At 38.7% G+C, this 24667-nt stretch overlaps 1 protein-coding gene across 8 annotated transcripts in view; it reads left to right on the plus strand.

The window, feature by feature from the left end:
- Window positions 1-23726, plus strand: part of ATP7A (ATPase copper transporting alpha) — a 32160-nt gene extending 8434 nt beyond the window's left edge. For 7 of the 8 annotated variants that reach the window (XM_074882648.1, XM_074882646.1, XM_074882649.1 and 4 more), the window contains 22 exons: window positions 79-215; window positions 2989-3478; window positions 4175-4909; window positions 6548-6754; window positions 7804-7967; window positions 8530-8691; window positions 9301-9377; window positions 9555-9780; window positions 10239-10472; window positions 10766-10857; window positions 11283-11410; window positions 11579-11733; window positions 12043-12177; window positions 13031-13225; window positions 13446-13628; window positions 13947-14160; window positions 14841-14987; window positions 15430-15572; window positions 15916-16119; window positions 16691-16835; window positions 17342-17444; window positions 19343-23726. In XM_074882648.1, the coding sequence (XP_074738749.1) occupies window positions 108-215; window positions 2989-3478; window positions 4175-4909; window positions 6548-6754; window positions 7804-7967; window positions 8530-8691; window positions 9301-9377; window positions 9555-9780; window positions 10239-10472; window positions 10766-10857; window positions 11283-11410; window positions 11579-11733; window positions 12043-12177; window positions 13031-13225; window positions 13446-13628; window positions 13947-14160; window positions 14841-14987; window positions 15430-15572; window positions 15916-16119; window positions 16691-16835; window positions 17342-17444; window positions 19343-19619 (4524 nt within the window). In that variant the 5' untranslated portion in view covers window positions 79-107 and the 3' untranslated portion in view covers window positions 19620-23726. The remainder of the gene's footprint in view (window positions 1-78; window positions 216-2988; window positions 3479-4174; window positions 4910-6547; window positions 6755-7803; window positions 7968-8529; window positions 8692-9300; window positions 9378-9554; window positions 9781-10238; window positions 10473-10765; window positions 10858-11282; window positions 11411-11578; window positions 11734-12042; window positions 12178-13030; window positions 13226-13445; window positions 13629-13946; window positions 14161-14840; window positions 14988-15429; window positions 15573-15915; window positions 16120-16690; window positions 16836-17341; window positions 17445-19342) is intronic. The other variant, XM_074882652.1, reaches the window with a different exon arrangement.
- The last annotated feature ends 941 nt before the right edge of the window (window positions 23727-24667 follow it).

Below are 24667 nucleotides of genomic sequence, written 5' to 3' on the forward strand. Positions count from 1 at the left end.
TCTGTTAAATCCCTGTTTTGATTTCAATCTTAGTGAAATGATTTAAGAACAAATATCTTAAATGTTTTTGGCCAACAGCAATGAGAAGACTTGAGTAGAACTTCACAATGGAGGCAAAATCCATAGTCATCAGCGTGGAGGGGATGACCTGCAATTCCTGTGTCCAAACCATTGAACAGCATGTTGGGAAGATGAATGGTATCCATAACATTAACGTAAGTAATGCTATTGCTGTTTCTTACAAAGCTTTGTTCTTATATGAGAAACCATGATGAAGTGGGCACCAAGGGAGGAAAATATGTGGAAAGAGTATATTCAGTATGTTTCATGGTAAGCTGATTGCTGGAAGCGCATTAGTGTATTTCTGGTATAAGAGAAAAACAAGTGCTTACTTTACTGCAATGGGAGCTAAGTCATTATCTGTTACTCCTAAGTAATTTTCTGCTTTACAGTTAATTCGGTGAAGTAATGAAAAAAATGTCAAAAACAGGCAAGAACAGAAAATTTTTAAATAAGATAAAGCAAAAGCCCTAGAACTTACACTGGTGAAAAAACCAAGCTGTCCTTGTCCCTTATACTGAATAAGCCTGAAGGCATTTCTTTCAAACTGATAGTACACAGAGGCCACTTGCACAGGTTCAAAAGCATTTGTGACCTTGAGGTGTCCAGTTAATCATGTGGTAGTTGACCCACCATGAAAAACAAAGCAGTTTTGTTGTCATTTGTGAAATCCAGGTGACAAAGGATAGTCTTGCTAGCTCTTTCAGGCATTAGAAGTTGCCTTTCCTACATACTGTCCATGAGGAAATGAGAGAAAGAACAGCAGAACTGTAGTTTTGAACTGTTAACAGAGCTACTTCATTTGCCCTTAATCCAGACTTCCTTGATATGACTTTTTTTTTTTTTTCCTTAGCTCAGAGGAGATAACAATATTTTGTTAGTATTTTTCTATCATGGGCAAAATATTGGAGTGTAGAGTATTCCAGGGTCAGCTGAGTATTCTTACACAAGACACCAATTTACAGCCGTTTTAATAATGGAAACAATGTAAAAGCTGGGAGATTCCTATTAGTTTTATAACCTAATTTGTGCTAGAAAGAACAGTCCTAACAATAGCAGCAACAGAAAATTGCAAAGTTTAATTACTTAGTATCTAGGTTCTGAAATCATGCTGTAACATTCTATAGTGGTTGGTTTTACTCTTAAAGAAAAGAATATCTTCCTGGCTTCATCAAAAGATAGATTCTATTTTAGTGGATATGTCTTAGATGAACACTTTCCTTCCCAGAATAGGGTACGCTGTCATAATTTGGGGGGCATGTGATCGTTACCTCTAGCTGATATTGAAGGGCCTGTTGTGGGCACCATTCTGTACAAAGTCAAATGATGCACTGGTTAGTACAGTTTCCTTTTGCCTGAAGTAGGCGTTCATGTACACACACGGAAATTTTGGTGAACAGCAGCAATATTTACAAGACTCATGATTTTTCATCTTCCTTCAACTTTAATGGATCTTTAATGTGATATGAGGCTATGCTCTGACACCAGAACCTTGGACCACTGAACAGACCATTTTAGAAATAGGGATACTGCTCTTAACATCTGTGGCACGGTATGGTCAGATAAATTACTAGGTATCTGCAAGCATGAAGTCAAATGAAAGCTAAAAGCAGCCTGTGAAATAATACCCCCAAATAATCTGACTTCAGAATCTTCCCTTTCTCCCTTATTCTAGCAAAAGATTTAATCTCATCAACCTTGCATTTTATTGTTTCTGCTAATTTCTGAGGATATATAGATGATTTGATATAGGAGAAGGAGGAGAGAGTCATACTTCAACTTATTTGATAGTAATTATCCTCATTACAGCATCAGAACCTCAATTTAGCCAGATCATATGTTTCAGAAAAATCCCTGAGAATAGTAAAACAGGATTTTGTTTAGGGAATATGAATTAGATCAGCAATGAAGATTAATTTTATATGGCTAATACAGACAAACAGTGCTGCATTTAAGTTATTTTGCCTCCAACTACAATGAAACCAATAAATGTCCACGTTGCTAATGCTGCTAAAGCCTGTAATTGGGACAACAATGAAGAAAGGTGGTTCTTAAAATGATTTAACTGGTCAAATTTAATCATGACTGTGGTCTTTAGGTTGTACGTTTGCCCAGAGGAAAGATAGAATTGAATGATAATGTGTTGGGCCTCTGGCAGGCATCGGCTTTCCCTTTTGGAAACTGCAGTAATTGTGTTTGATACATCATCAGTTGGGAGAAAATTAAATTGAGGATATTTGTACCATCTGATGTGAAAGGTTAGTACCAAATCAGGACATTTCTGGATCACCAAAATGTACAGAGAGGAAAAAACAGCTTTAATGTTTGTCATATATCAAATTTCAAAACTGAATTTTGTTCTGTGAAGTCTGATGCACTTCACTGCTCACAGCAAGTTAACAGCCTGTGTGTAAGATGCCTAGAAATATTGGACTGCTTTCACTGCTACTTAAATCTGTGAAGTTTTTTTTCAAAGAGTGTTTTCTTCCATCCTTGTAGCCTAAGGGTAATTACTACTAACTGCAGAATTGTACATGTGATTAGAATTTTTTCTGTTTTGCTTTTGGGACTTTAATTGGGTTAGTCATCATAATTCAAGAGAGTTTGGCTCTGCAAATTTTATTAAACGCATTGATGCTGTCTGATGTCTTAAGTAAAAGTGGCCAGACAGACTTTTGAAAGATTCTGAAAGAGGGAGGGAGGTGGAATTTGTTCTTTCTAGCCAAGATGTTGCACAGATGAGCAGAAGTTACTTTATGGTGGCTATTGGTATGGCTTTACTCTTCAAGGTGAGTTGTGATGGATAAAGTTGTACTGGACAAGTATTACTAATATATGCAAGTAAAAGCTGTTTCTAGTCTCATGCAGGGTATTAGTTCTCATCTCTTAGTATTGCAGCTAAATTGTTTTTTTTTTTTCCCTTGCAAGGTGTCTCTAGAGGATAAGAATGCAGCCATCATTTATGACTCAAAACTGCAGACTCCAGCAACACTGCAAGAAGCAATATATGACATGGGATTTGATGCTACATTGCCTGATTCAAACCCACAACCTGTTTTACCTGACACTATTTTTCTTACAATTCCTACTCAGTCAACTCTAACATCTAAACAGATTTGTAGTACACTACTAAAGAACAAAGGTATCATGGATGTTAAAATGTCCTCCGATCAAAAAACTGCAGTGGTGACCTTCATTTCTTCCATTGTAAATGGCAAGCAGATTATCCAAATGGTCCCAGGAGTAGATTTAAATATCTCTGCACCAGAGGTAACGCCTGGAACTTGTGAAGATTCCAGCTGGTCTCAAGCAAGTAGCATTGTGCTGCGCCTGAAAGTAGAGGGGATGACCTGTCATTCCTGCACCAGCACCATCGAGGGGAAGATTGGCAAATTGCAAGGAATTCAGCGGATTAAAGGTAAAACTTAGTGTATTTTTAAGTAAGTTGAAGTTAACCATGCTGTTCTCTGATGGCATTGTGGAGATATCTTGGGTTTAGATTAGATAGCTTAGTGTGACAGCTACTCTTTGTGGTCCCAGGTATTTAGTTACATGTTTAATTTGGATTAGAAGTGAAGAAAGGGGCCCAAATTGTGGTGAGGCTGCTGCTGTTACATTTGTGGCAGTATTCAGTGGCTGCTTTGTATTTTGGTAGGCAGCCTGGAATAGTCGTGTTCCATAATTTTATTACCAGTTACAGAAATCTCTAATACCAGATGCCTTATTTTTGTCTTGTAATTAAATCAGTTTTTATTTTCTGTTCAATTAAAAATTAATACTGGCATATATATGATTGTATCTAAAAAGCAAGACAAAATTACCTGTATTGCCACAGACCCCTGATAAAAGGATAAATTTAGTAAGAAATAGTAATGTCATTTGTGAAAGTCCTGGGGAAAGAGCAAAATATTGAGGAGTTGAAAACAAAAAATGGTTGAAGAATTAAATTGTTTGATACTTACCAAACCAATTAAATCTCCTTTCCATTGTAGTTACATTTCTGAGCATTGAAAGTATTCTTGGAAATCTTTGACAAGATCTGTTGCTCTTAGGCCAACATGCTTATTATGCTTAGGGAAGTAATGCACACTTACTTTTATTGATTAATTTTCAGTATCCCTGGACAATCAGGAAGCTGTTGTTGTCTACCACCCTCATCTAATTACAGCAGAAGAAATAAAACATCAAATTGAAGTTGCAGGTTTCACAGCATCTTTCAAAAAGCAGCCTAGACCCCTCAAGCTCAGCGCTGTGGACCTGGAAAGGTTGAAGAAAACTCAGACCAAAGGCTCTGAGACAGCACTGAAGGAAAACTCGAATGTGAATGATACAAAGACAATTGTCTTCAGAATTGATGGCATGCACTGCCGTTCATGTGTCCTCAATATTCAGAGTACCGTATCAGCACTCCCATCCGTAACAAGTATAGTTGTTTCATTAGAAAAGAAAACTGCTATTATAAACTATAACCCAAACTTAATTAGCATAGATGTCCTGAGAAAAGCCATAGAGGCAGTGTCTCCAGAGACGTTTAAAGTCAGCCTTCCTGATGAATATGAAAATGTAGCACTTTTCCCCATGCTGGCATCTCCACTGAAGTCTGCTCATCCAGCTTTGAAGGATGCTAGCCAGCCACTTACTCAATTTGTTGTGATAAATATTGAGGGAATGACTTGCAACTCTTGCGTGCAGTCCATTGAAGGTGTCATATCCCAAAAGGCAGGTGTAAAATCTATTCGTGTGTCTCTTTCAAATCGTAATGGGACTATAGAGTACGACCCTCTGCAAACGTGCCCAGAAGACTTGCGATCGTCAATAGAGGATATAGGATTTGATGCATCTTTATCAGGTAATGACATATTAAACTTTTAATTTTAAAGGGACTGTGCAGTTCTGTCTAGGATTTGGTACCACCCAAGATGAAATTTAGCAGTTGACCTATACTTTGTGCTTGCCAAGAGAAGCTTTATATCTTCACTGTCAATTAGATAATTAATGTGCACTTTCTTTAATACATCAGATTAATTAAAAATTATTGAGATACCTGGAAACATAAATATGTCAGATAAATACTGATGTTTGAATGGTGTTCCAGTTTGCTACTGTATAATATTCATGACATGGAATTTGAGCTTCACTAGCTGTGAAGAATGTTATGGATTGCTGAGCTGAAGTTTCTTTAATAGCTAATTATCAAAGACTTGGCTCCTGTGGAGTAACTAGCAAAGGAATGTTTAACCAGGCTCAGGAGCGACAAGAATCTGAAAAGTGTGGACATCACTGAGGAAATTAAAATGATGTTGTTGAGATAACTCTGGTAGGCAGCTCAGCACCACCCAGCCACTCACTCCCCCGTGGTGGGATGGGGAAAAGAAGGGTAAAAGAGTGAAAACTTTTGGCTTGAGATAAAGATAGTTTAATAGGTAAAGCAGAAGTTGCACGTGCAAGCAAAGCAAGGAATTAATTCATTACTTCCCATCAGCAGGCAGATGTTTAGCCATCTGCAGGAAAGCAGGGTTTCACCATGCGTAACAGTTACTTGGGAAGACAAACACCATCACTCCCTACATCCCCCTTTCCTCCTCCTTCCCCCAGCTTCTGTTGAGCTTCATGACGCCATATGGTCTGGGATGTCCCTGGGGTCAGCTGTCCCAGCTGTGCCCCCTCCCAACTCCTTGTGCACCCCCAGCCTCCTTGCTTGGTGGGGTGAGGAGCAGAAAAGCTGACTCTGTGTAAGCGCTGCTCAGCAGTAACTACAACACCGGTGTGTTCCCAACACTGTTTGGTTATAGATCCAAAAGACAGAACCATATGAGCTACTATAAAGAAAACCCTGTCATAGCCAAAACCAGCACAGATGCTTACTTTGATGACTGGTACACTAACAGTAATTGCAGAGTGGGAGCAGATGGCTAGACAGTAGAATGCAGAAGACTTATGGTGAGAATACAGGTAAATATTAATAGGAAGAGAGATTTCCTGAGGGGGCAGGGAAGCTCTGTTTCTTGATTCAGTAATCAAGAAATACAGTATGTGAGCTATTTTATGGCAATAACTGAAGAAATGGTCAGGTGCTCCCATTTAATTCCTTTCATACTGCTTCTGCATAAACAGCAGCTCGTGAATTGCTGTAAGAAGCAGTTGTCTGTAGTTTGAGAGCAACTAAGGTTGCAATGCTGAGGTTTAGCTTACAACCTACAGAAGAGGACAAAGAATGTGCAATAGAACAGACAAATACAATGAGGAAAAGCAAACAGAAAAACAGTAACAAAACAGTAAGTTAATTAGTGGCCTAACCCTTTGTCTTGTTTTCTTTTGCTTACTCTTAATTGACAGACAGATGGATGAATCTGATAGACAAGGCATGTACAATTGCCATTTTTTTGTCTAAATTTACCACAACATGTATTCATGGCAGGTGTAGTACCAGCTCGTACTTCATTGCAATGGCTCTTCATAGTGTCATGAATTGCAATCTCCTTTTCAGCAAAGGCAGAACTACCTGTGGCAATAGCTCAGCCCTCACCCGAAGTGCAGCTGGAATCTCACAAAACTGAACCTCCCTCCAAAGTGTCACCAACCCACCTTGCTAGACAAGAGACAAAGACTGTATCAAAGTGCTATGTCCAAGTCACAGGAATGACATGTGCTTCATGTGTAGCCAACATTGAGAGAAATTTGAGAAGAGAAGATGGTAAGATACATGTCAGTGTAATCGTTAAATTTCTAAGCGTTTCTTTTAGAAAATCCATCTAGCTTTTTTACAGCATTTTTAATGGGTGGGTTGTCAAGAGAAGTACCACTGCTGGTGTGTTTTGTGGGTGAGAACATCGTCCGCTCACTGTTGGTTCATAGGATGAAAGCAGTGTTGTTCTTGCTGCTTTGTGGGCATGCTGGCTAGGGACTGCCTTCACAAAAGCAGGAGTTGGAGCACTCCAAAGAGAATGTAGGGATCAAATACAGATCCTTTTAAAACTAAAACAAATCTTTTCTACTGGAGGGACATGCCCAGATCTGCAACTTAAAGGCAGAAGCATGTGTGCCTGTATTAGGAAGGGAGTTATTAGTGAGGGACAGTATTAATATGGATTACAGAGACATAAGTTAATTTTAGCTCTGTGAGTCAGGCAACTATGTCTGTCTTCTGTCACTGTGATGATTATATTTGCAGGAACAAATAGTTGCATGACTGTGATGTAATGAAGAGCCATTAATGTAGACTGTGTTTAATTATTGTAATGAAGACGGATGTGTTCCAAGTTAACCTAGAAAATGGATGAACTTAAATCCTTTTCACTTAGTGTACAGTAGGATTGCACACTGTTAGATCTACCTTTTCTCATACGTGTTCTCTCTTGAAGAAAAAGCTTTTAGAAATGGTAAATGTGAATGGGGAAATATGCAGAACTGTATTTTAGAAGAACTTCTTTTAAGTAAAAATAGATCACCTTTTAATGTATCATAGATTGAATGTTTGTAATTAGACTGTTAAAAACATGCAACTCGTGAAGTAATACTTTCATCTGTCACACCTACACTTAGGTGTGTTTGTTGCATTGTTGATGTATCTTCCAAAAATGGTGATGTTTTTCTTTATGTATACCTACAATATGGTATCTTTCTCAATTTCAATTGATTAAATTGAAATTGATGCCTATTGTGCCATGTTACTGTAATCATGTTACTGTAAATGCAGTGTTTTTCTTAAACATGATCTGCCATTCACACATTTTTTTTTTCTAGGAATACATTCAATACTTGTTGCCCTAATGGCAGGAAAGGCAGAAGTGAGGTATAATCCTGCTGTAATACACCCTTCAGCTATTGCAGAGCTCATACGGGAGCTGGGATTTGGAGCTACCGTGATGGAAAACTGTGGTGAAGGAGATGGAATTCTGGAACTTGTTGTAAGCTAGTAATTGAAAACCAAACACCCCCATCTTTATTACTTTTATCTATTGGATATGCTTGTGTAAGCATCCACTTCCTAAAGCGTTAATCATATATTAGAGCTTAATTTACAAAAACTTAAGTATAAGGGTACATCAGGTATGTATCACAAACTATGTTTTGTCCTGAAAACTGTGCTGGCTCACTACTACCTACTACTGCACTGAAGTTGGAGAAATATTCCTGTAGTTTTTTGATTACTCTGCCTATTGCAGGAATTTCCTTTTTTTTTTTTTTTTTTTTTTTTGTATTTTTAAATATGTAGCTGAGTCTAGCTCAGTGTACCCCAGCTCTGAGCTTGAAGAGCCAGCAGAGCTTCATAACCTTGTCTCTATGGTCTTCTTCCTCTATTGTGCTCTCATCCTTAACTAGAGAGCTCCATCTCATCACTTCAAACCCCAGAAATATGCAGTAAGTAATTCAGGATAATCATAAGCACTCTTTCTTTTCCTACTTTTCAAGATGCATTCACCAAATAACCTGTGGTTTTGATAACAGGAAGGAACTTCTGTTTTACAGGTGAGAGGAATGACATGTGCTTCTTGTGTACACAAAATAGAATCCACCCTCATGAAGACTAATGGTGTTTTATACTGCTCAGTAGCTCTTGCAACCAACAAAGCACACATTAAATATGATCCTGAGATTATAGGTCCTCGAGATGTTATACAAGTGATAAAGGTAAGTTTCATGAAGGCACCATGTCTCTTAAAATACCCAGTGTCCTTTGAAGAGTTACATACCCTAGAAACAGAAGGGAAGATTATTAAAGGAAAAGGGCCTGTCTCTCTTCTTCCATCTACTGCCTTCTTAGTGCAGGTTTCTGCAGAGAATACCTGTGTTCTGGCTCAAAAGCAATTCTCTATTATGACTTTGCCTAAGTTTTTAAACAGAAATACTAGGAAAGCCAGGTTATGGTAGAGTTGATACCAGCTGTAGGTTTGCAGAAAAATAAAGCACATCCCTGAGTACTGTGGCAGGAGAGAGGTGAAATAAGTTGCTTGGTTTTCTCCCTCAATTTCTCTACTTCTGTGCTTCAGGAATTACCAGTTTGGAAGGCCACATTTCAGAATAGTGTTTTAATGTTCTAGAAAGGTTGATTTCTACATCAGATTGCTTTTCCCTGTTTGCAGGGTAACTAAAAAATAGTAACAATCATATCAGAAATGTTAATAAAGTAAATCAAATGTAAGGCTGGCACTATCAATAATCTGACAATAACTTTATATGAGCACAAAGTGTCTTTAAAAACTGACTTATCTTTTTTTATTATTATGCTTTTTTCCTTAGGATTTAGGTTTCACTACTTCATTAGTCAAAAAAGACAGATCTGCTAGTCATCTCGATCACAAACAGGAAATAAGGCAGTAAGTATTCCTGAACATACTTAGATTCTAGAAACATCTTTGATTCTTCTTTTTTAATCAACAGTAAGGTTACGATTTTTTTTGTGAGTGTGCAGACTTGCTAGCTAAAATGTTATCAAGCATGTGACTGCAAAACAAATTTCTTTTCTTTTTTTTTTCCCTTTTTTAAAATCTGAGGTGGAAAAGGTCTTTTGTTGTGAGTCTCGTTTTCTGTATTCCTGTCATGGGGCTGATGATTTACATGATGGTTATGGACAGTCAACTTTCAGATGCTCACACACATCACAACATGAGCAGTGAGGAAATGGAGGCCCTTCACTCCTCTATGGTCCTGGAATACCAGCTCCTACCAGGATTGTCTGTTATGAATTTTCTGTCATTTTTACTGTGTGTCCCTGTACAGGTAAGCGGGAATATGACAACTCCTAATTTGTTGGGCTTAAACATGCAAAATGGAAGGTGGAGAAGAAATTAAATTTGGAAAGTGACTGTAATTATGCCCATTCAAAATGCTTTTGAGGAGGTTGCTATGTGCTTCTGCTGTTGCCAGAATAAGTGGTGCTAGGGACGGTTGCGGGCAGGCCAGTCAGTGCAGAGGTGCTCTGCAGGTGGGCAGCCTCTGAGGCACCAGCCTGACCGCACCGGTGGGTGCGGGGAGGAGCTGGTGGAACTGCATGAGGTGAGAAGACCTGAGAGTACTGTGGTAGAGATCATAGCCCTTGGCTAGAGATGGGATTTTGTTCAGAAGGAGGTGGAGAAGGCAAATAACAGAATAAAATGAGTGTCTCTCTCTCTTATGGAAATACCGGTGCTGTGTGTTACAACTGTGTGTATAAAATGCAACTGATGCTCTTGTTACAGATGTTTGGAGGCTGGCACTTCTATATACAGGCATACAAAGCACTGAAGCACAAAACTGCAAATATGGATGTGCTCATTGTTTTGGCAACCTCCATTGCATTCGTCTACTCGTTTGTTATTCTTCTAGTTGCAATGGCTGAGAAAGCAAAAGTAAACCCTGTAACTTTCTTTGACACACCTCCTATGCTGTTTGTGTTCATCTCATTGGGCCGGTGGCTAGAGCATGTTGCAAAGGTAAGGAAAATAAAAGCCCATGATATCTACAAGCTGGAATACACTAAGAATCATTTCAGAATGTTGTGTACCTTTAAAAAAAAAATCCCATGAAAAAGCTTTGTTAGGTTCTTTTAACCTTCTTTGTTGTAAAATCATCTTCAGTAACTGAACTAGTAAAAATATGAAATGATGTGAGTCTGTTTGCAGAAAGTATTTTCTTAATAGGGTAAATTGCAACATATGCAGTTGTCATTTACCCAGCATTTTTTTTCAATAGCATAGTCACAAAAATATGAAAATTATTATTCTAGGGTAAAACATCAGAAGCACTGGCACGACTAATTTCATTACAAGCTACTGAAGCTACTATTGTTACCTTGGGCCCTGATAACATTCTTTTAAGGTATCTTGCTTTGTCATTTGCTTTTTCTGTTGTTCTTTTTTTGTAGTTAATATGCTTAATTCACAGACAAATGTTACTATTCTGTAGAACTATGAAGCCAATAACTTCAGATTTGCTGGCATATTTGCCAATTATAAATGTTAAAATGCAGAAAAATTAAGACTGCTCTGATTTGGTTTATTGGAATCTTGCTAATTTTTGCTGTGATAAGAAAATCAGAAGATTTTCTCAACTGGAAAGTTAATAAAACTATGATTAAAATAATCGTAGCACTCTTTAGAATGGCCTTTCTTCTGACAATTTTTGCATGCATTAGCAATGTCAAGAAATGGGATTATGCTTTGTGTATAGTGACAATTCCTTTTGCCTGAGTAACTTCAGTTAACAATCTCTTTTTTTTAAAAAAACACTATACATAACTCTAGTGAAGAGCAAGTTGATGTTGAACTGGTTCAACGAGGTGACATTGTCAAAGTGATCCCAGGAGGCAAATTCCCAGTGGATGGTCGTGTTATTGAAGGACACTCTATGGTAGATGAATCTCTTATCACAGGTAAGCATTTTCTTTTTTGCAAGTGTAAAAATGTTTTTCTTTTCCTTTAAAGGAATCTGAAGAAGAGAAGCTGAAGCTGATACTCTCCTCACTCTTCTAATTGAGTTGGTAGCTATTATAATATTGCTGAAAAATATAGCTTAGTATCTGTTGTTGACCTTTCCTTAGGTGAAGCGATGCCCGTAACTAAAAAACCTGGCAATACAGTTATTGCAGGTTCTATTAATCAGAATGGATCACTACTGATTTCAGCAACCCATGTTGGAGCTGATACAACTCTTTCCCAGATTGTTAAACTTGTGGAGGAGGCCCAGACCTCAAAGGTAGAGTATTTATCATGTCAGGTATTTGGGGTTTGTCTTATCATTTAGGCATCAGCATACCAAATCATTTGAAGAGTGGTTAAAACTGTTCAGATTTGAATTGCAGTTGCATAATGAAGCATCTTGCTGAATAAGGACTTTGATACGGTCTACTGTTCCAAATTTCATCATCTGATTAAGTAAACGTGTAATTATAAAGTGTGGTATGCTAAATGTGCTGCAAACAGAAGCTGTGATTTTATCTATGTCTGAGGGCATAGAAGAGAGTAAGCGTAATGTTGCTGGAGCTGACATGTTTCTCCTTCCTAGGCTCCTATCCAGCAATTTGCAGACAAACTTAGTGGCTACTTCGTTCCTTCTATTGTGGCTGTGTCTGTGGTTACCCTTTTTGCCTGGATTATAATTGGATTTGTGGATTTTGAAATAGTGGAAAAGTACTTTCTGGTAAGTAAGTGTCCTTAAACATCTTCTGAAATACTTAAAAAATAGTTTGCCTACAAGTCTATTAGACTGCAATGGTTCCCTTTCTGAATTATCCTTGCAGGCAGTTGCTGACTGTAGATACTATATTATTGTTATTGCACTGTATCACTCCTACATTTATACTTAAAGAGAATCTGCAGTAATTGATCAACTCCTGAAAGTTAGTATTAAAAAAAAAAAAAAAAGTTAATTTTAAAAAAAGTAAATAACAAAAATACATCAAAATTTCCCAATTTCCATTCCTTCTCTGTGGGCAATAGAAGTCCCTTGCATCACAAGTTGCACTTCATCTAGGTTTGTTAGCATAGCTTTGTGTAAATGCATCTTTGAAATCAGTGGAGATCATCTTCGTTACAGATGCCAGAGGAGGATCAGGATCTTGTACCGCAGAGTTGCTTAGAACACAGGTTTCTTGGTTCATGACTATTTCTGATTAGAATTTATTACTTTCCAGGAAAGCAATCTTCATATCCTCTTTCTTTGTTATTGTATAAATTGTTACTAGAGTGTCTTTTATTACATTACAGTGTAAATGAGTTATAGCATGTGGTACCTTATTTAGGAAAATGTCCTGTAAATAAAACAGATTGTGGGTATATGCAGTATAGAACAGAACTTAGTCATTAGTTAATTAGTCATTAATTTAGTCATTAACCTTAGCTTTTGCATAATTTGCCTGTGCTTTACTTTTTAATATTAATACTTTAGTTTACATATTTGCAGATTTTTTTTAACATCACAAGCAATGTGTAGTTGAATACATTGTTTCCATTGTTCAATTTCTTCTATTACTAAAATAAACTTCTGTCACTAGGGTTACAATAAGAGCATTTCTGCAGCCGAAGTGATAATCCGCTTTGCTTTCCAAGCCTCTATCACAGTGTTGTGTATTGCATGCCCCTGTTCTCTGGGATTAGCCACCCCGACAGCTGTGATGGTTGGTACTGGAGTAGGAGCTCAGAACGGCATACTGATCAAAGGAGGAGAGCCATTAGAGATGGCCCATAAGGTAGGGAATGTGGGTTATTGTTACAGGAACTGTAAAGGCTGGTATTGGTGGCATTTTGCCAACTGCTGCCTGAGCAGATCATGACGTGTACATCAGTACATGTTAGTAAGGGATGGATGATCAGTACGTGTTAGTAAGTTTGGTTAAATTGGGTGGGTTTCTGAGGAAGCTATACATTAAAGCTTCGTTTATTGAATGAAGTCTTCCTGTTTTGCTGCAGGTAAAAGTGGTTGTATTTGACAAAACAGGTACTATTACTCATGGGACTCCAGAAGTGATGCAAGTGAAGTTTCTAGTGGAGAGTAACGAGCTACCACATAATAAAATGCTGGCGATAGTGGGGACTGCAGAGGGTAATAGCGAACATCCTCTTGGAGTAGCAATAACAAAATACTGCAAAAAGGTAAGTTATTTATACAGGAAAAGAGTAGTTTGTCTTATGGAAGAACCTCTCTTCCAGTACTTAACATGTATGAGTAGTCTTGTGTCATTTAGAAAGTAATTGATGTATTCAGTTGGGAAAGCTGAAAATTGTGGAGCCACATAAATCACTTAATACCATATTAGATGCACTGGATACTCAAACTTTTTGATGATTGATTGAATATTTCTCTGCTCCTGTTAAGAGTTGGTTTGACTGCACTTTATTTTCTGGGGTTTGTAAATGCAGCATGCTTTCATACACTTAAAAATTTTCTCAGTTTGCATCCTTTTTCTTTAGGAACTGGACTCAGAAACCCTTGGGACATGTACAGATTTTCAGGTAGTTCCAGGCTGTGGCATTAGTTGTAAAGTCACCAATATTGAAGCATTACTCTACAGGAAAAATAAAATGGTTGAAGAAAACAATATTAAAAATGTGACACTTGTGAAAATTGAGGAAAATACAGACGAATCAGTACAGCCTGCTCTGATTATTGATGCTGAGCTACCAAGTAAGCTAACTCTGGTTTGTAGAATAAAATAAGTAATTTTTGTAGAATAAAATAAGTAATTTTTGCTTTTGGGTCTTTAGAATCCTTAAGAGTGAGGTCACTTTTTTCTGCCCTGGAGAACTGGACTTGCATAAAGGCACACATGAAATAGTTGGTCATTAGTTTATTTTCACACATCACTCAGGACATTTTGATTAAATACAGCCTGAAGTTACATGTTGAATATGGGGCTGGAAAATCATTTTGGAATTTCTTTCAGCTCTCTCTGTTTTTACTTTGCTTCACCCCAAGTTACTGTTTGCTAGCCAAAATGTGAATTTGCACAGCTGAGTGGTTTCAGTCAAGAACAGTTCATTGTTAGATCTTTCAACTATATTGGGTTGTTACATATAAATTAGAATCACTGAGAAAAGGGACTTGGTCCTTTATTGTCCTTTGACCTGTGATTCTTGGTCCACTGACATGGTAACTACCCATTACTCAAGAAATATGTTAGTTTCTCTCTTGTCAAGAACATGTGAAAAGATTGGCAGGGCAGAAAGTATTGAGAAGTATTTTCTTTCTGTTTGGATTCTCTGTAATGATATTTTGGTGCATACTGGGAGAACCTGGGTAGGATTAGCTGGAGGGAAGCTTCCTGGTTATCCATGTGATGGTAGGATGTTATTTTCTTCCTTCAGCTACTATGACTTCTCAAAAATACTCTGTTCTCATTGGGAACCGGGAATGGATGAATAGAAATGGCCTCCTTGTTAAAAATGAGATTGATAAAGCCATGACGGAACATGAGCGGAGAGGTCGCACAGCAGTTCTAGCGGCGGTTGATGGTAAGTTCAGTGCTGTCTTTTTTTTATTCAGAGGTTGATTTGTCACTATTTAAATAGAAAGTAATAAATAGTCATGTCATAGCAGTTATACCTGAAACAGAATGATAGTATGAAAAGAGATCATTAGCTAGTTTTATAACACTTTCATTGAGAAAGACCTCTTCCTGCCTTTCTTAGTTGACAGGAGAGTTGGACATAATGCAAAGACTTCAAAGAAAGCAAAGGGGAAGAAAGGAGAAAAAAGGAGTTTTTTGGTGATTGGTCAGTTCATGCTCTGTATTGTCCTAAACATTGCTGCCTTGATACCTGCTCTCATTCTGCTTTTTACTGTTGATATTACTGTTTCTGGAATTAGTCTCGTTGGGGGGAAAAAAATTACGTTTTTTTCATGAAGCAATAAAGATCTTTATTACAAACACATTCTTTCCTTTTGTTCTTTTAGGAATGCTTTGTGGCTTGATAGCTATCGCTGATACTGTGAAACCAGAAGCTGAGCTGGCAGTCTACACTTTAAAGAGTATGGGATTAGAAGTTGTCCTAATGACTGGTGACAACAGCAAAACTGCAAGATCTATTGCCTCTCAGGTAAGCTGTTACATGCGTGTTTGGGTTTGAAGCTTGCTACAGCCTACTTACAGGAAGCATGTTGTATTGTGTTGATATTGCTTGTGGCTGGCACAGAACCAGTCTATTGTGAAAAATGGTAATGTAAACAAATTCAGAATAACGGGGGGGAATGAAAGAAGCCTTTTTCAATGGAAGCAACATCAACTTTGAACTCAGAGCTATTTTCATATCAGATGGGTTTGGTCTTTAGCTCATGAGTGATAACATGGGTTTCAGCCTTCCTGGTCACATTATTAAAGGCAGAAGCTTTGCTAGCTAGTAGAAAAGCTGCAAGACAGTCTTCTACTTTCTCTCTCTTTAGGTTGGCATCACCAAAGTGTTCGCAGAGGTTCTTCCCTCCCACAAAGTAGCCAAAGTGAAACAGTTACAAGATGAAGGAAAACGGGTGGCCATGGTTGGAGATGGTATCAATGACTCCCCAGCTCTTGCTATGGCCAACGTGGGAATTGCTATTGGCACGGGTACTGATGTAGCCATTGAGGCAGCTGATGTGGTTCTAATTAGGGTAAGAAATAAGAGTGCTTGATTAAAATAAGAGGGGTTAGAAGGCCCAGGATGTCTTGAATGATTCAGACCACTGCTGAGGTGTGCAACCTTTATAAGCCAGGAGAACTGGAGCAGAGGAGAGATCATGTTAATCATGTTTGTTTAGTGTAGTGTTATCCTATGAAGGAAACTTCCCCATTTTTTGGGTAGTACAAATTTTGGGGTAATTGAAGTTTGAGAGTGGGCAAAGGAGGAAGAAGTGACCTGACCTTTGGCAAACATAAACTATATTTCAGTAACATACCACAGTACTTCCAAGGTTATTGTCACTTCTTCCTACATATCAACAACACCTTGACAGAAATTGTGGTCAGTGTCCAGAGCTGTACTGTGTGATGCTGTATACATTATTTGGGTTACCATGACATCTGGAATAAGAGTGGCGCTGATTGTATGGGCTCTATGCAGACAAACTAGAGCAGCCTACAGAATAGTTACTACATATAGTCTGTTATATCCAGTTTATGGTGGTTAGCTTTAAAATGGGAGTATGATGACACTACATGTATGCTCTTTTTTCTCTTTTTGAGTTCTCCAGTAAACATATTAACTTGCAGGATGACTTGATGGATGTGGTAGCAAGTATAGATTTATCGAGGAAAACTGTGAAAAGAATCCGGATCAACTTTGTCTTTGCTCTAATTTATAATCTCATTGGGGTTCCCATAGCTGCTGGTACGTGAATGTTTCCCTTCAGTAATAAGATTGTGCTTAGTGAGTAGAAGATTGCAGTGATGTACTGTTGTGTGGAAGAGTATCCATTTTCTTTATTTATGACTGTCAGTAACTGCTGAGTTCCCTGCCTGGGGACGTTGTAGTGGTATATTTGTGAGCTGTCCTCCTCCCTCATTATGGCTATTACAGTTATGTTCATCAAATAATCTTAAGATAAAAGGTTTATTGAATGAGCCTGATCCTATGAATAAGCAGTTTACTGCAGGGCAGGCAAGACCTCTGAATTTCAGAATGCATATCCAGCTGTATTCACCTATAGGTTCTAGCAGACATAAACCACAAATATTTATATATTAAATATTTGTCACTTAACACTAAACTAAAATCCTATTTATTAACATACTGAAATACAGCTAAAATTAGACAATCTACGTGGCATTGTATGTGTTAATACATGAATAATGCTGTGCTCCTGCTCTGAACTTACTGCTATCTTCTTTTTCTAGGTGTCTTCCTGCCCATTGGTTTGGTTTTGCAGCCCTGGATGGGATCTGCAGCAATGGCTGCCTCCTCTGTTTCTGTTGTGCTTTCTTCTTTGCTGTTAAAGATGTGAGTATGAACAATTCCGTGGTTTGTAATTTGGATTTGAAGCTCAGGTCTTTGAGTTGCAGAAGATAAGTATGGGACTATGACAGATTTCATAGCTTTTTGAAGAACAGTTCAGGCAGGTCTCTGTTTAGCAGCAGTTGGTTTTGTTCTTGCTTGAGCAGTCAGTTGGTCCAAAGCGCTTCAGACAGTAATATTTAAAAATGTCATGTGAAGGGAAATGTACAAATCAGAAGTATGTTCAGAATGGAAAATTCCTTTGTATATTTGTGAGAAATCTTGTCAGGACATGCAGGCTTTTGAGACAGTGCAGCTGTAAACCCCACACTGACACTGAGGATTGTTGCAGTAAGTAAACCAAGCTGCTGCATTTGTCACTGCGTTATTTTTCCTTACTCTGCAGTTAGGAGTAGTGTAGCACTGGGGTGGGAATGGTATCTTTTGCTATTTAGTTAACACATGAGGTTTCAGAAGAAGGAGTCTGCTGGATCAAGCACTGGATGGATGGACGGGCCCAGAGAGTGATGGTCAATGGAGTTAAATCCAGCTGGCGGCCAGTCACAAGGGGTGTTCCTCAGGGCTCGGTGTTGGGACCATTTCTGTTTAACATCTTTATTGATGATCTTGATAAGGACATAGGGTGTATCATCAGTAAATTCGCAGATGACACCAAGTTAAGTGGGAGTGTCGATCTGCATGAGCATAGGGAGGCTCTACAGAGAGACTTGGATAGATTGGATCGGTGGGCCAAAGTTAACGGGATGAGCTTCAACAAGGCCAAGTGCCAGGTCCTGCACTTGGGCCACAACAACCCCGTGCATCGCTACAGGTTTGGGGAGGTGTGGCTGGAGAGCTGTGTGGAAGAGAAGGATCTGAGCGTTCTAATTGACAAGCAGCTGAACATGAGCCAGCAGTGTGCTCAGGTGGCCAAGAAAGCCAACAGCATCCTGGCTTGTATTAGAAATAGTGTGACCAGCAGAAGTAGGGAGGTGATAGTCCCCCTGTACGCTGCACTGGTGAGGCCACACTTGGAGCATTGTGTCCAGTTTGGGGCACCTCAATATGAGAGAGATCTTGAGGCGCTGGAGCGAGTGCAGAGGAGGGCAATGAAGCTGGTGAAGGGCCTGGAGAATAAATCCTATGAGGAGCGATTGAAGGAGCTGGGACTGTTTAGTTTGAGGAGGAGAAGGCTGAGTGGAGACCTCATCACTCTCTACAACTACCTGAAAGGACATTGTAGAGAGGTTGGTGCTGGTCTCTTCTCACAGGTAATTAGTGATAGAACAAGAGGGAACGGCTTTAAACTGCAACAGGGGAGGTTCAGACTGGACATTAGGAAAAAATTTTTCACAGAAAGAGTGGTCAGACAGTGGAATAGGCTGCCCAGGGAGGGGGTGGAGTCACCATCCCTGGATGTGTTTAAGGGTCGTTTAGATGAGATGCTGGGGGATATGGTGTAGGGGAGAACTTTGTAGAGTAGAGCTGATGGTTGGACTCAATGATCCCAAGGGTCTTTTCCAACCTGAATGATTCTGTGATTCTGTGAAGGAGAGTAGAGTTGGTAAATGATAGTTACAGTGATCCACTCTCAGTAGATGCATTTTGCCAGTATGTTTTGCAGATGCTCAGCATCAATGAAGCAGTTAAATACTGAGTGATGCGTGTCAGTTTTACCTGTTCTTCTGCGTCCTGGCCAAAAAGCACTGAAATAGCTTCTGGTTGTATAGTAGCCTTGCAAAATGTGAAACTTTCATCACTCGTATAATCAATCAAATTATAAATGTCTCTGGCTTGTGCATCATCATAGCACGTAGGCTAGTTTTTTTTCGTATTTTAGTGTACTTTACATACAATACATCTCAGGTTGAAGTATTATCATTTTTCGTTTTTTCCTTCCTTAGGTACCAGAAACCAAGTTCTGAGAAACTCGAGTTCCGGGCCCGTGGCCAAATGAGACATAAGAGCCCGTCGGAAATCAGTGTCCACATTGGAATTGATGAGACTGGAACAGGATCTCCTAAACTGAGCTTAATGGATCGAATCATCAATTACAGTAGAGCCTCTATAAATTCTCTCTTTTCAGACAAGCGTTCAGTGAACAGCATAGTTCTTAATGAACCAGATAAGCATTCACTTTTGGTGGGAGATTTTGGAGAAGATGATGACACAGCATTATGAAAGACTCAACCATCCCCTCCCACCCCTGCTAAGCAAAAAAAAAACCCCAAACCCTGAAGCAAAATGAAAAAACAACCAAAGGAGCTGTCTAGAAGTTCATGCATGTACTGATTGTTTCTGGGGGTCTTTGCAGATTTATTTCTTCTTTAATGTAGAAAGATAGTTCTTGCAGTGACTGTTTTTTTTTTTTTGCAGGGTTTTTTTTTGTTTTTTAAAACTAGACTTACCAAAAAAATGGTGCAGGGGCTGTTAATGCTTGCAAACAGGGCCATGTTATCATTCCATAAAGCTTGCAGTATAGCATTTTTTTTGGCAAAATGGCAAAATACAATTAAGGAAAGTAAGGAACCAGAAACTTATTTCCCAGCCTTGTAACAGGCTACTTTATGCATAGTCAAGTTTAGTACTGTGTTAAAAAATTATAGATTACTGCATCTGCAAAATACTGAAGGTTCTGTGTTTGCAGATAGGTGTGCCTTACTTCAAAACTTCCAGGACCCCTCTTGTTTCCATAGCCTGCCTTCTACCAGAAACGGTTCCTCTCCAATGTCTTATCTTTTTACAGACATCTGGTTCCAGCTCTTCACACTCCTAGCTTTAAATCATCTCACCATTTGTGATCTGTATTCCTGCGGGGCAGAGATAATTGAGAAGTTTTGGGTTTGATTTCTAATGTCATACCCATTTGACTCTATACATCCATGCCCCAGTACACTCCTGCTACTAAGACTGTCTGCGTGAAGGTTGAATGGGTTGGGAGGTTTGCTCATTCCCAGCCTCTCCTAAGCCAAAAACTTCTGCAACATCTGAACATGATACGAATGGGATGTGGTGTTAGCCATAAGGTTTAGCTTTTAAAAGGCAGCAATGTAGTTAGTGCTCACTTCCAATATCTACTAGCACTCCTTAAATGAACCAGAATAATTTGAACTGGTATCACGCAGACTTTAAAATCTTTTCAGTTCAGTCTTAGCAGATATCTAACACTATCAAAGAAGTTGTTACGTGTCAGATACTGCACTAACTTCAGTTGCTTATAAAGATAAGTGTCTGCATACCAGGAATGGTCCAGAGTCCACTCCATAGATTGATCCAAACCTCCTTTGCTTGGGATGCTCAGATCCAGGCTTTGTGAATTAAGACAGTCTTCATTTGTTACTGAACTGAAATATCAAAATGCAGGTTTTGATCATTAAATCATTAATATTAAAAATATTCTCAATGAGAAATAAGGGTGTTTGTCACCCAGTAGGTAGCTACGTGTTTGTTATTTAATAAACCTTTTTCTTTAAATCCTCTGCTGAGACAGCTATCGAAAGCAATTACTAGGTTTGATAATGTTGAATTACATTATGGAATACAGTCCATGGTGTAAACACATAATTCAAATTTGTGGTTGTAGAGGAGGAATAATCAGTTTGGAGTATGAAAGAGATCTCTCTAATGGTCTAGTTTTTAACTTGAAGTCTGATGTCAGTGCATAGATTGTGTATGTATAAAGTCATAAGTAAATAGATTTTGCATTTTATCTGAGAACTACCGGAAAAATATCAGTGTATAAAAACAAGAGTTGTGCTATGGAATATGTTGTAGTAAATCAGTATACTTGTTATATTGCAGTGAGGAGAACAACGTCATTTGTTGCTGCTGCTAGTGTAAGAAACAAAATACTTCTGTTGCAGGATTTAGGTTCTTAATATCTCTATATGAATATAGAATTTTTTTAAATTAGATCATAGCTATATATATATATATAGTAGTGTTAAGAAATGCTGAAATATGTTACTGCAAAGCCTTTCTGTAAGATGTTGTTCCCAGTTTTCAGCAACAAAGCTGTTTCTTACAAAGCAGATAGTTACCTAAAAACTGATTGTGTTGTGATGGTTTTTTAGTGCCTCACAACCATGCAAACGGTTTCCAAAGATTTCAGTTTTCTTGTTTATCCACACTCATTCTCGCTGTTGATCTTGGCAAGATTCTGCAGGTGAAAGAATCATGAAATACCAGGTTGGAAGGGACCTCAAGGATCACCTGGTCCAGCCTTTCTTGGCAAAGCACGGTCTAGACAAGATGGCCCAGCCCCTGTCCAGCTGAATCTTAAAGTGTCCCATGTGGGGGAATCCACCACTTCCCTGGGGCGATCATTCCAGTGGCTGATTGTTCTCATGGTGAAAAATTGTCCTCTTGTGTCCAGTCAGAATCTCCCAGGAGTAACTTGTACCCATTTCCCCTCATCTTCTCCATGTGACTCCTTGTAAAAAGGGAGTCTCCATCTGCTTTGCATTCACCCTTTCAATACTGGAACATGGTGATAAGGTCTGCCCTAAGCCTTCTCTTCTCAAGGCTGAACAAACCCAGCTCTCTCAGCCTCTCCTCACAGGGCAGGCTGCCCAGTCCCCTGATCATCTCTGTGGCCCTTCTCTGGGCCCTCTTCAGCCTGTCCTGATTTTTTTGTAGAGCAACATCATTTTTGTATAGTGAAATATGCATTCTACATATTTTTGTCTGGATTGTGCTGATGGGTGGTCTTAATCGTGCAGAACAGACACAAGGCAGATCCTAGCATGCTTTCATATGGAAGTTTCGCTACTGCAGGTGCTGGTTATGGTATATGTGGCATGTAAATGATAGCATGCTCTTACTGCAGGAAAGAGAGTAGTAATTTAGGGTTAAATTTCTGGTTGGTAGATAAAGCAGCTTGAAGAATTTGTTAAATTATTTCCAAATATATTTTTTTAGTCCACTTTGAACAACAAAAGGCTTTGACCTTTTGTTGTCTAAATTGTACATAGGTTGAATGTTTACAGTGGAATGCTTGCTTTATCACCAACTTTTTCCCAGTGTAGATGTCTTTCTAGGCTTTTCCATGTTTTCCATGCTGTGAAACCCAGCATTTGATCCAGTTCCAGCAAAATAAGGCTACTTTTCAAAACCAGGATACTTAATGAGGTGCGGAGATGATTATCGGGAATGGGCTAGCAGCTTGTAAGTACAGTCAGAGGATCAAACTCTAGAGAGAAGAAATAACTAAGCTAAAGACCAGTGTTAGCCCAAGCATGAATGGGTATAAGGTGGTTGTGATAAATCTAGGCTTGAACTGAGATGAAGCTTTTTAACTATAACAGCTATTAGGTTCCAAGATAGCTTCTGTTAGAGCTAGTGTGGGTGGAAAGCAAATTGCTCTCATATTTCTGAAAGAGGCTTCAATGAAGTGATGCCAGCAAAAGCAGTGGTCAGGACTTACTGACCCAGGAAGTCCCTTTCAATCCAGTTTTCCTCTTTTAGGGAAACCTGTCTGGACTTGTCTTTTGAACTTGAATATAGTACACGGTGTGTTTGAGTAATGTATAGCTGATTAAGAAATTCGGAGTCCGGATCTTTGAAAATAGGATATCTGTCCAACATACCCCCAAACGTGTGATATTGACTTGCAGAATGTCTATCTTGTGATTAAAATATAAGGTGCTTTATGTTGAAGAACCAAAATATTTTTCAGTTTGAATGTACAGTGCAAGTGAAATAATGTGGGAGCTAAATGTTCTCCCAAATGTAAATGTTTTACTATGTAAATAGGTTACTCCTGTTGGAGACAGTTTGGATTCGGAAATTTAAAATATCACTTGGAAACACACAGTTACAAATGAAATTGTTTTACTAGTTTGTCTATTTTATTGTTTTCTGTAACTAGCTATTTATAAAACCTGTGCTTTATTTAAAAAACAAAGTACATATGCTCGAGGCTTTAAAAATTGCTCTTTGAATCTTACCAATAAACTTTTAAAAGAGTAGACACTTGAACTTTTATACAAAAAAGAATGTGAAGTTGACAGAACACAATGGAAACAAGCATTTTTATTTATTAAAAACTGTGATTATATTTTTGCTTAGAACTTCCAACAAAATGTTTTAAACCTGAGATATTTTTTTTTTAATTCAATTTTGGTATAAAGAGTGGAGAAATGAATGCTGTTGTGGGATGTTAATTTAGTGCTGTTACATTTCTTTACATCTAGAAACATGTAGTCTCAGCTTCTTGTTCTTTTAGGACTGTGCCTCCATCATTATAATGGCAATTATAAGTTATATAATAAAAATGTAACATCCAAAGACTGTTTTAAATTATGTTTTATGATTTCCTTCAAATCTTTCTTTAGCTGACTTAACAGATTCTACTGCCAGCTGTGCAAAATTTCTCTCCATTCCTTCCTCTGCACTGTTTGATGAAAAGGCCAGGCGTGGCACCTTGGGGATGTGATGATGTTGGATTGCCCTGCAGGAGGTTGAAATGTGCGTGTACAGGATGGAGGTTCTGAAAGCAGCTTTGCATGTCACATGCACTTCATCTTCCCAAGTAAGAGCACTCTGGGTGAAGTGGGAAAGGTGAAGCACTGTTGCTGTTTGCTTGTTTGGCAAAAGGCTGATGATCAGGGTTTCTTACGTATGTTTCCAGCTCTGCTAAACTGCGTGGCCTTGAGGAGGACATTCAGCCTACATGAAATTGTAGGCCTGTTGGCAAGTGATGTTGGTGAAAGTTGGGAAACTGTGGAATTATCATCATGTAAAGATTATCACTGTAATACAGAATCGTGGAGTAGCTGAGGCTGAAAGAGACTGCTGGAGGTCACATAGACAAAACCTGCCAAAGCAGGTGAGCTAGAGACGGTTGCCCAGGAATGAGATTTTTAATATCTTCACAACCTCTTTGGGCAGTCTGTTCCAGTGGTCAATCGCCTTCACAGTGAAAAAGTGTTTTCTGATGTTAGGATGAAATTTCCTGTGTTTCAGCTTGTGCCCATTGCCTCTTTCACTGGGCGCTACTGCGAAGAGTCTGGCTGAAGTGTGGTGGTTTATGCAATCACTCCGTGTCCCAAAGAAAAGTGCCAAGCATGAAGTGGTGGAGAAAAGTCCATGGGAGTGCTCCAGTGTTCCTCTCATGGGGATGGCTGGACTCCCATCACCAAAATAATCATTTGGTTCAAAATCTAGCACAAATCTCCTGCCAAAGCCTAGATACTGTCCTCAACAGTGTTTGAAGCTATGAGGAGCAG

The sequence above is a fragment of the Strix uralensis genome, chromosome 13, assembly GCF_047716275.1.
Source record: "Strix uralensis isolate ZFMK-TIS-50842 chromosome 13, bStrUra1, whole genome shotgun sequence".
Taxonomy (NCBI): domain Eukaryota; kingdom Metazoa; phylum Chordata; class Aves; order Strigiformes; family Strigidae; genus Strix; species Strix uralensis.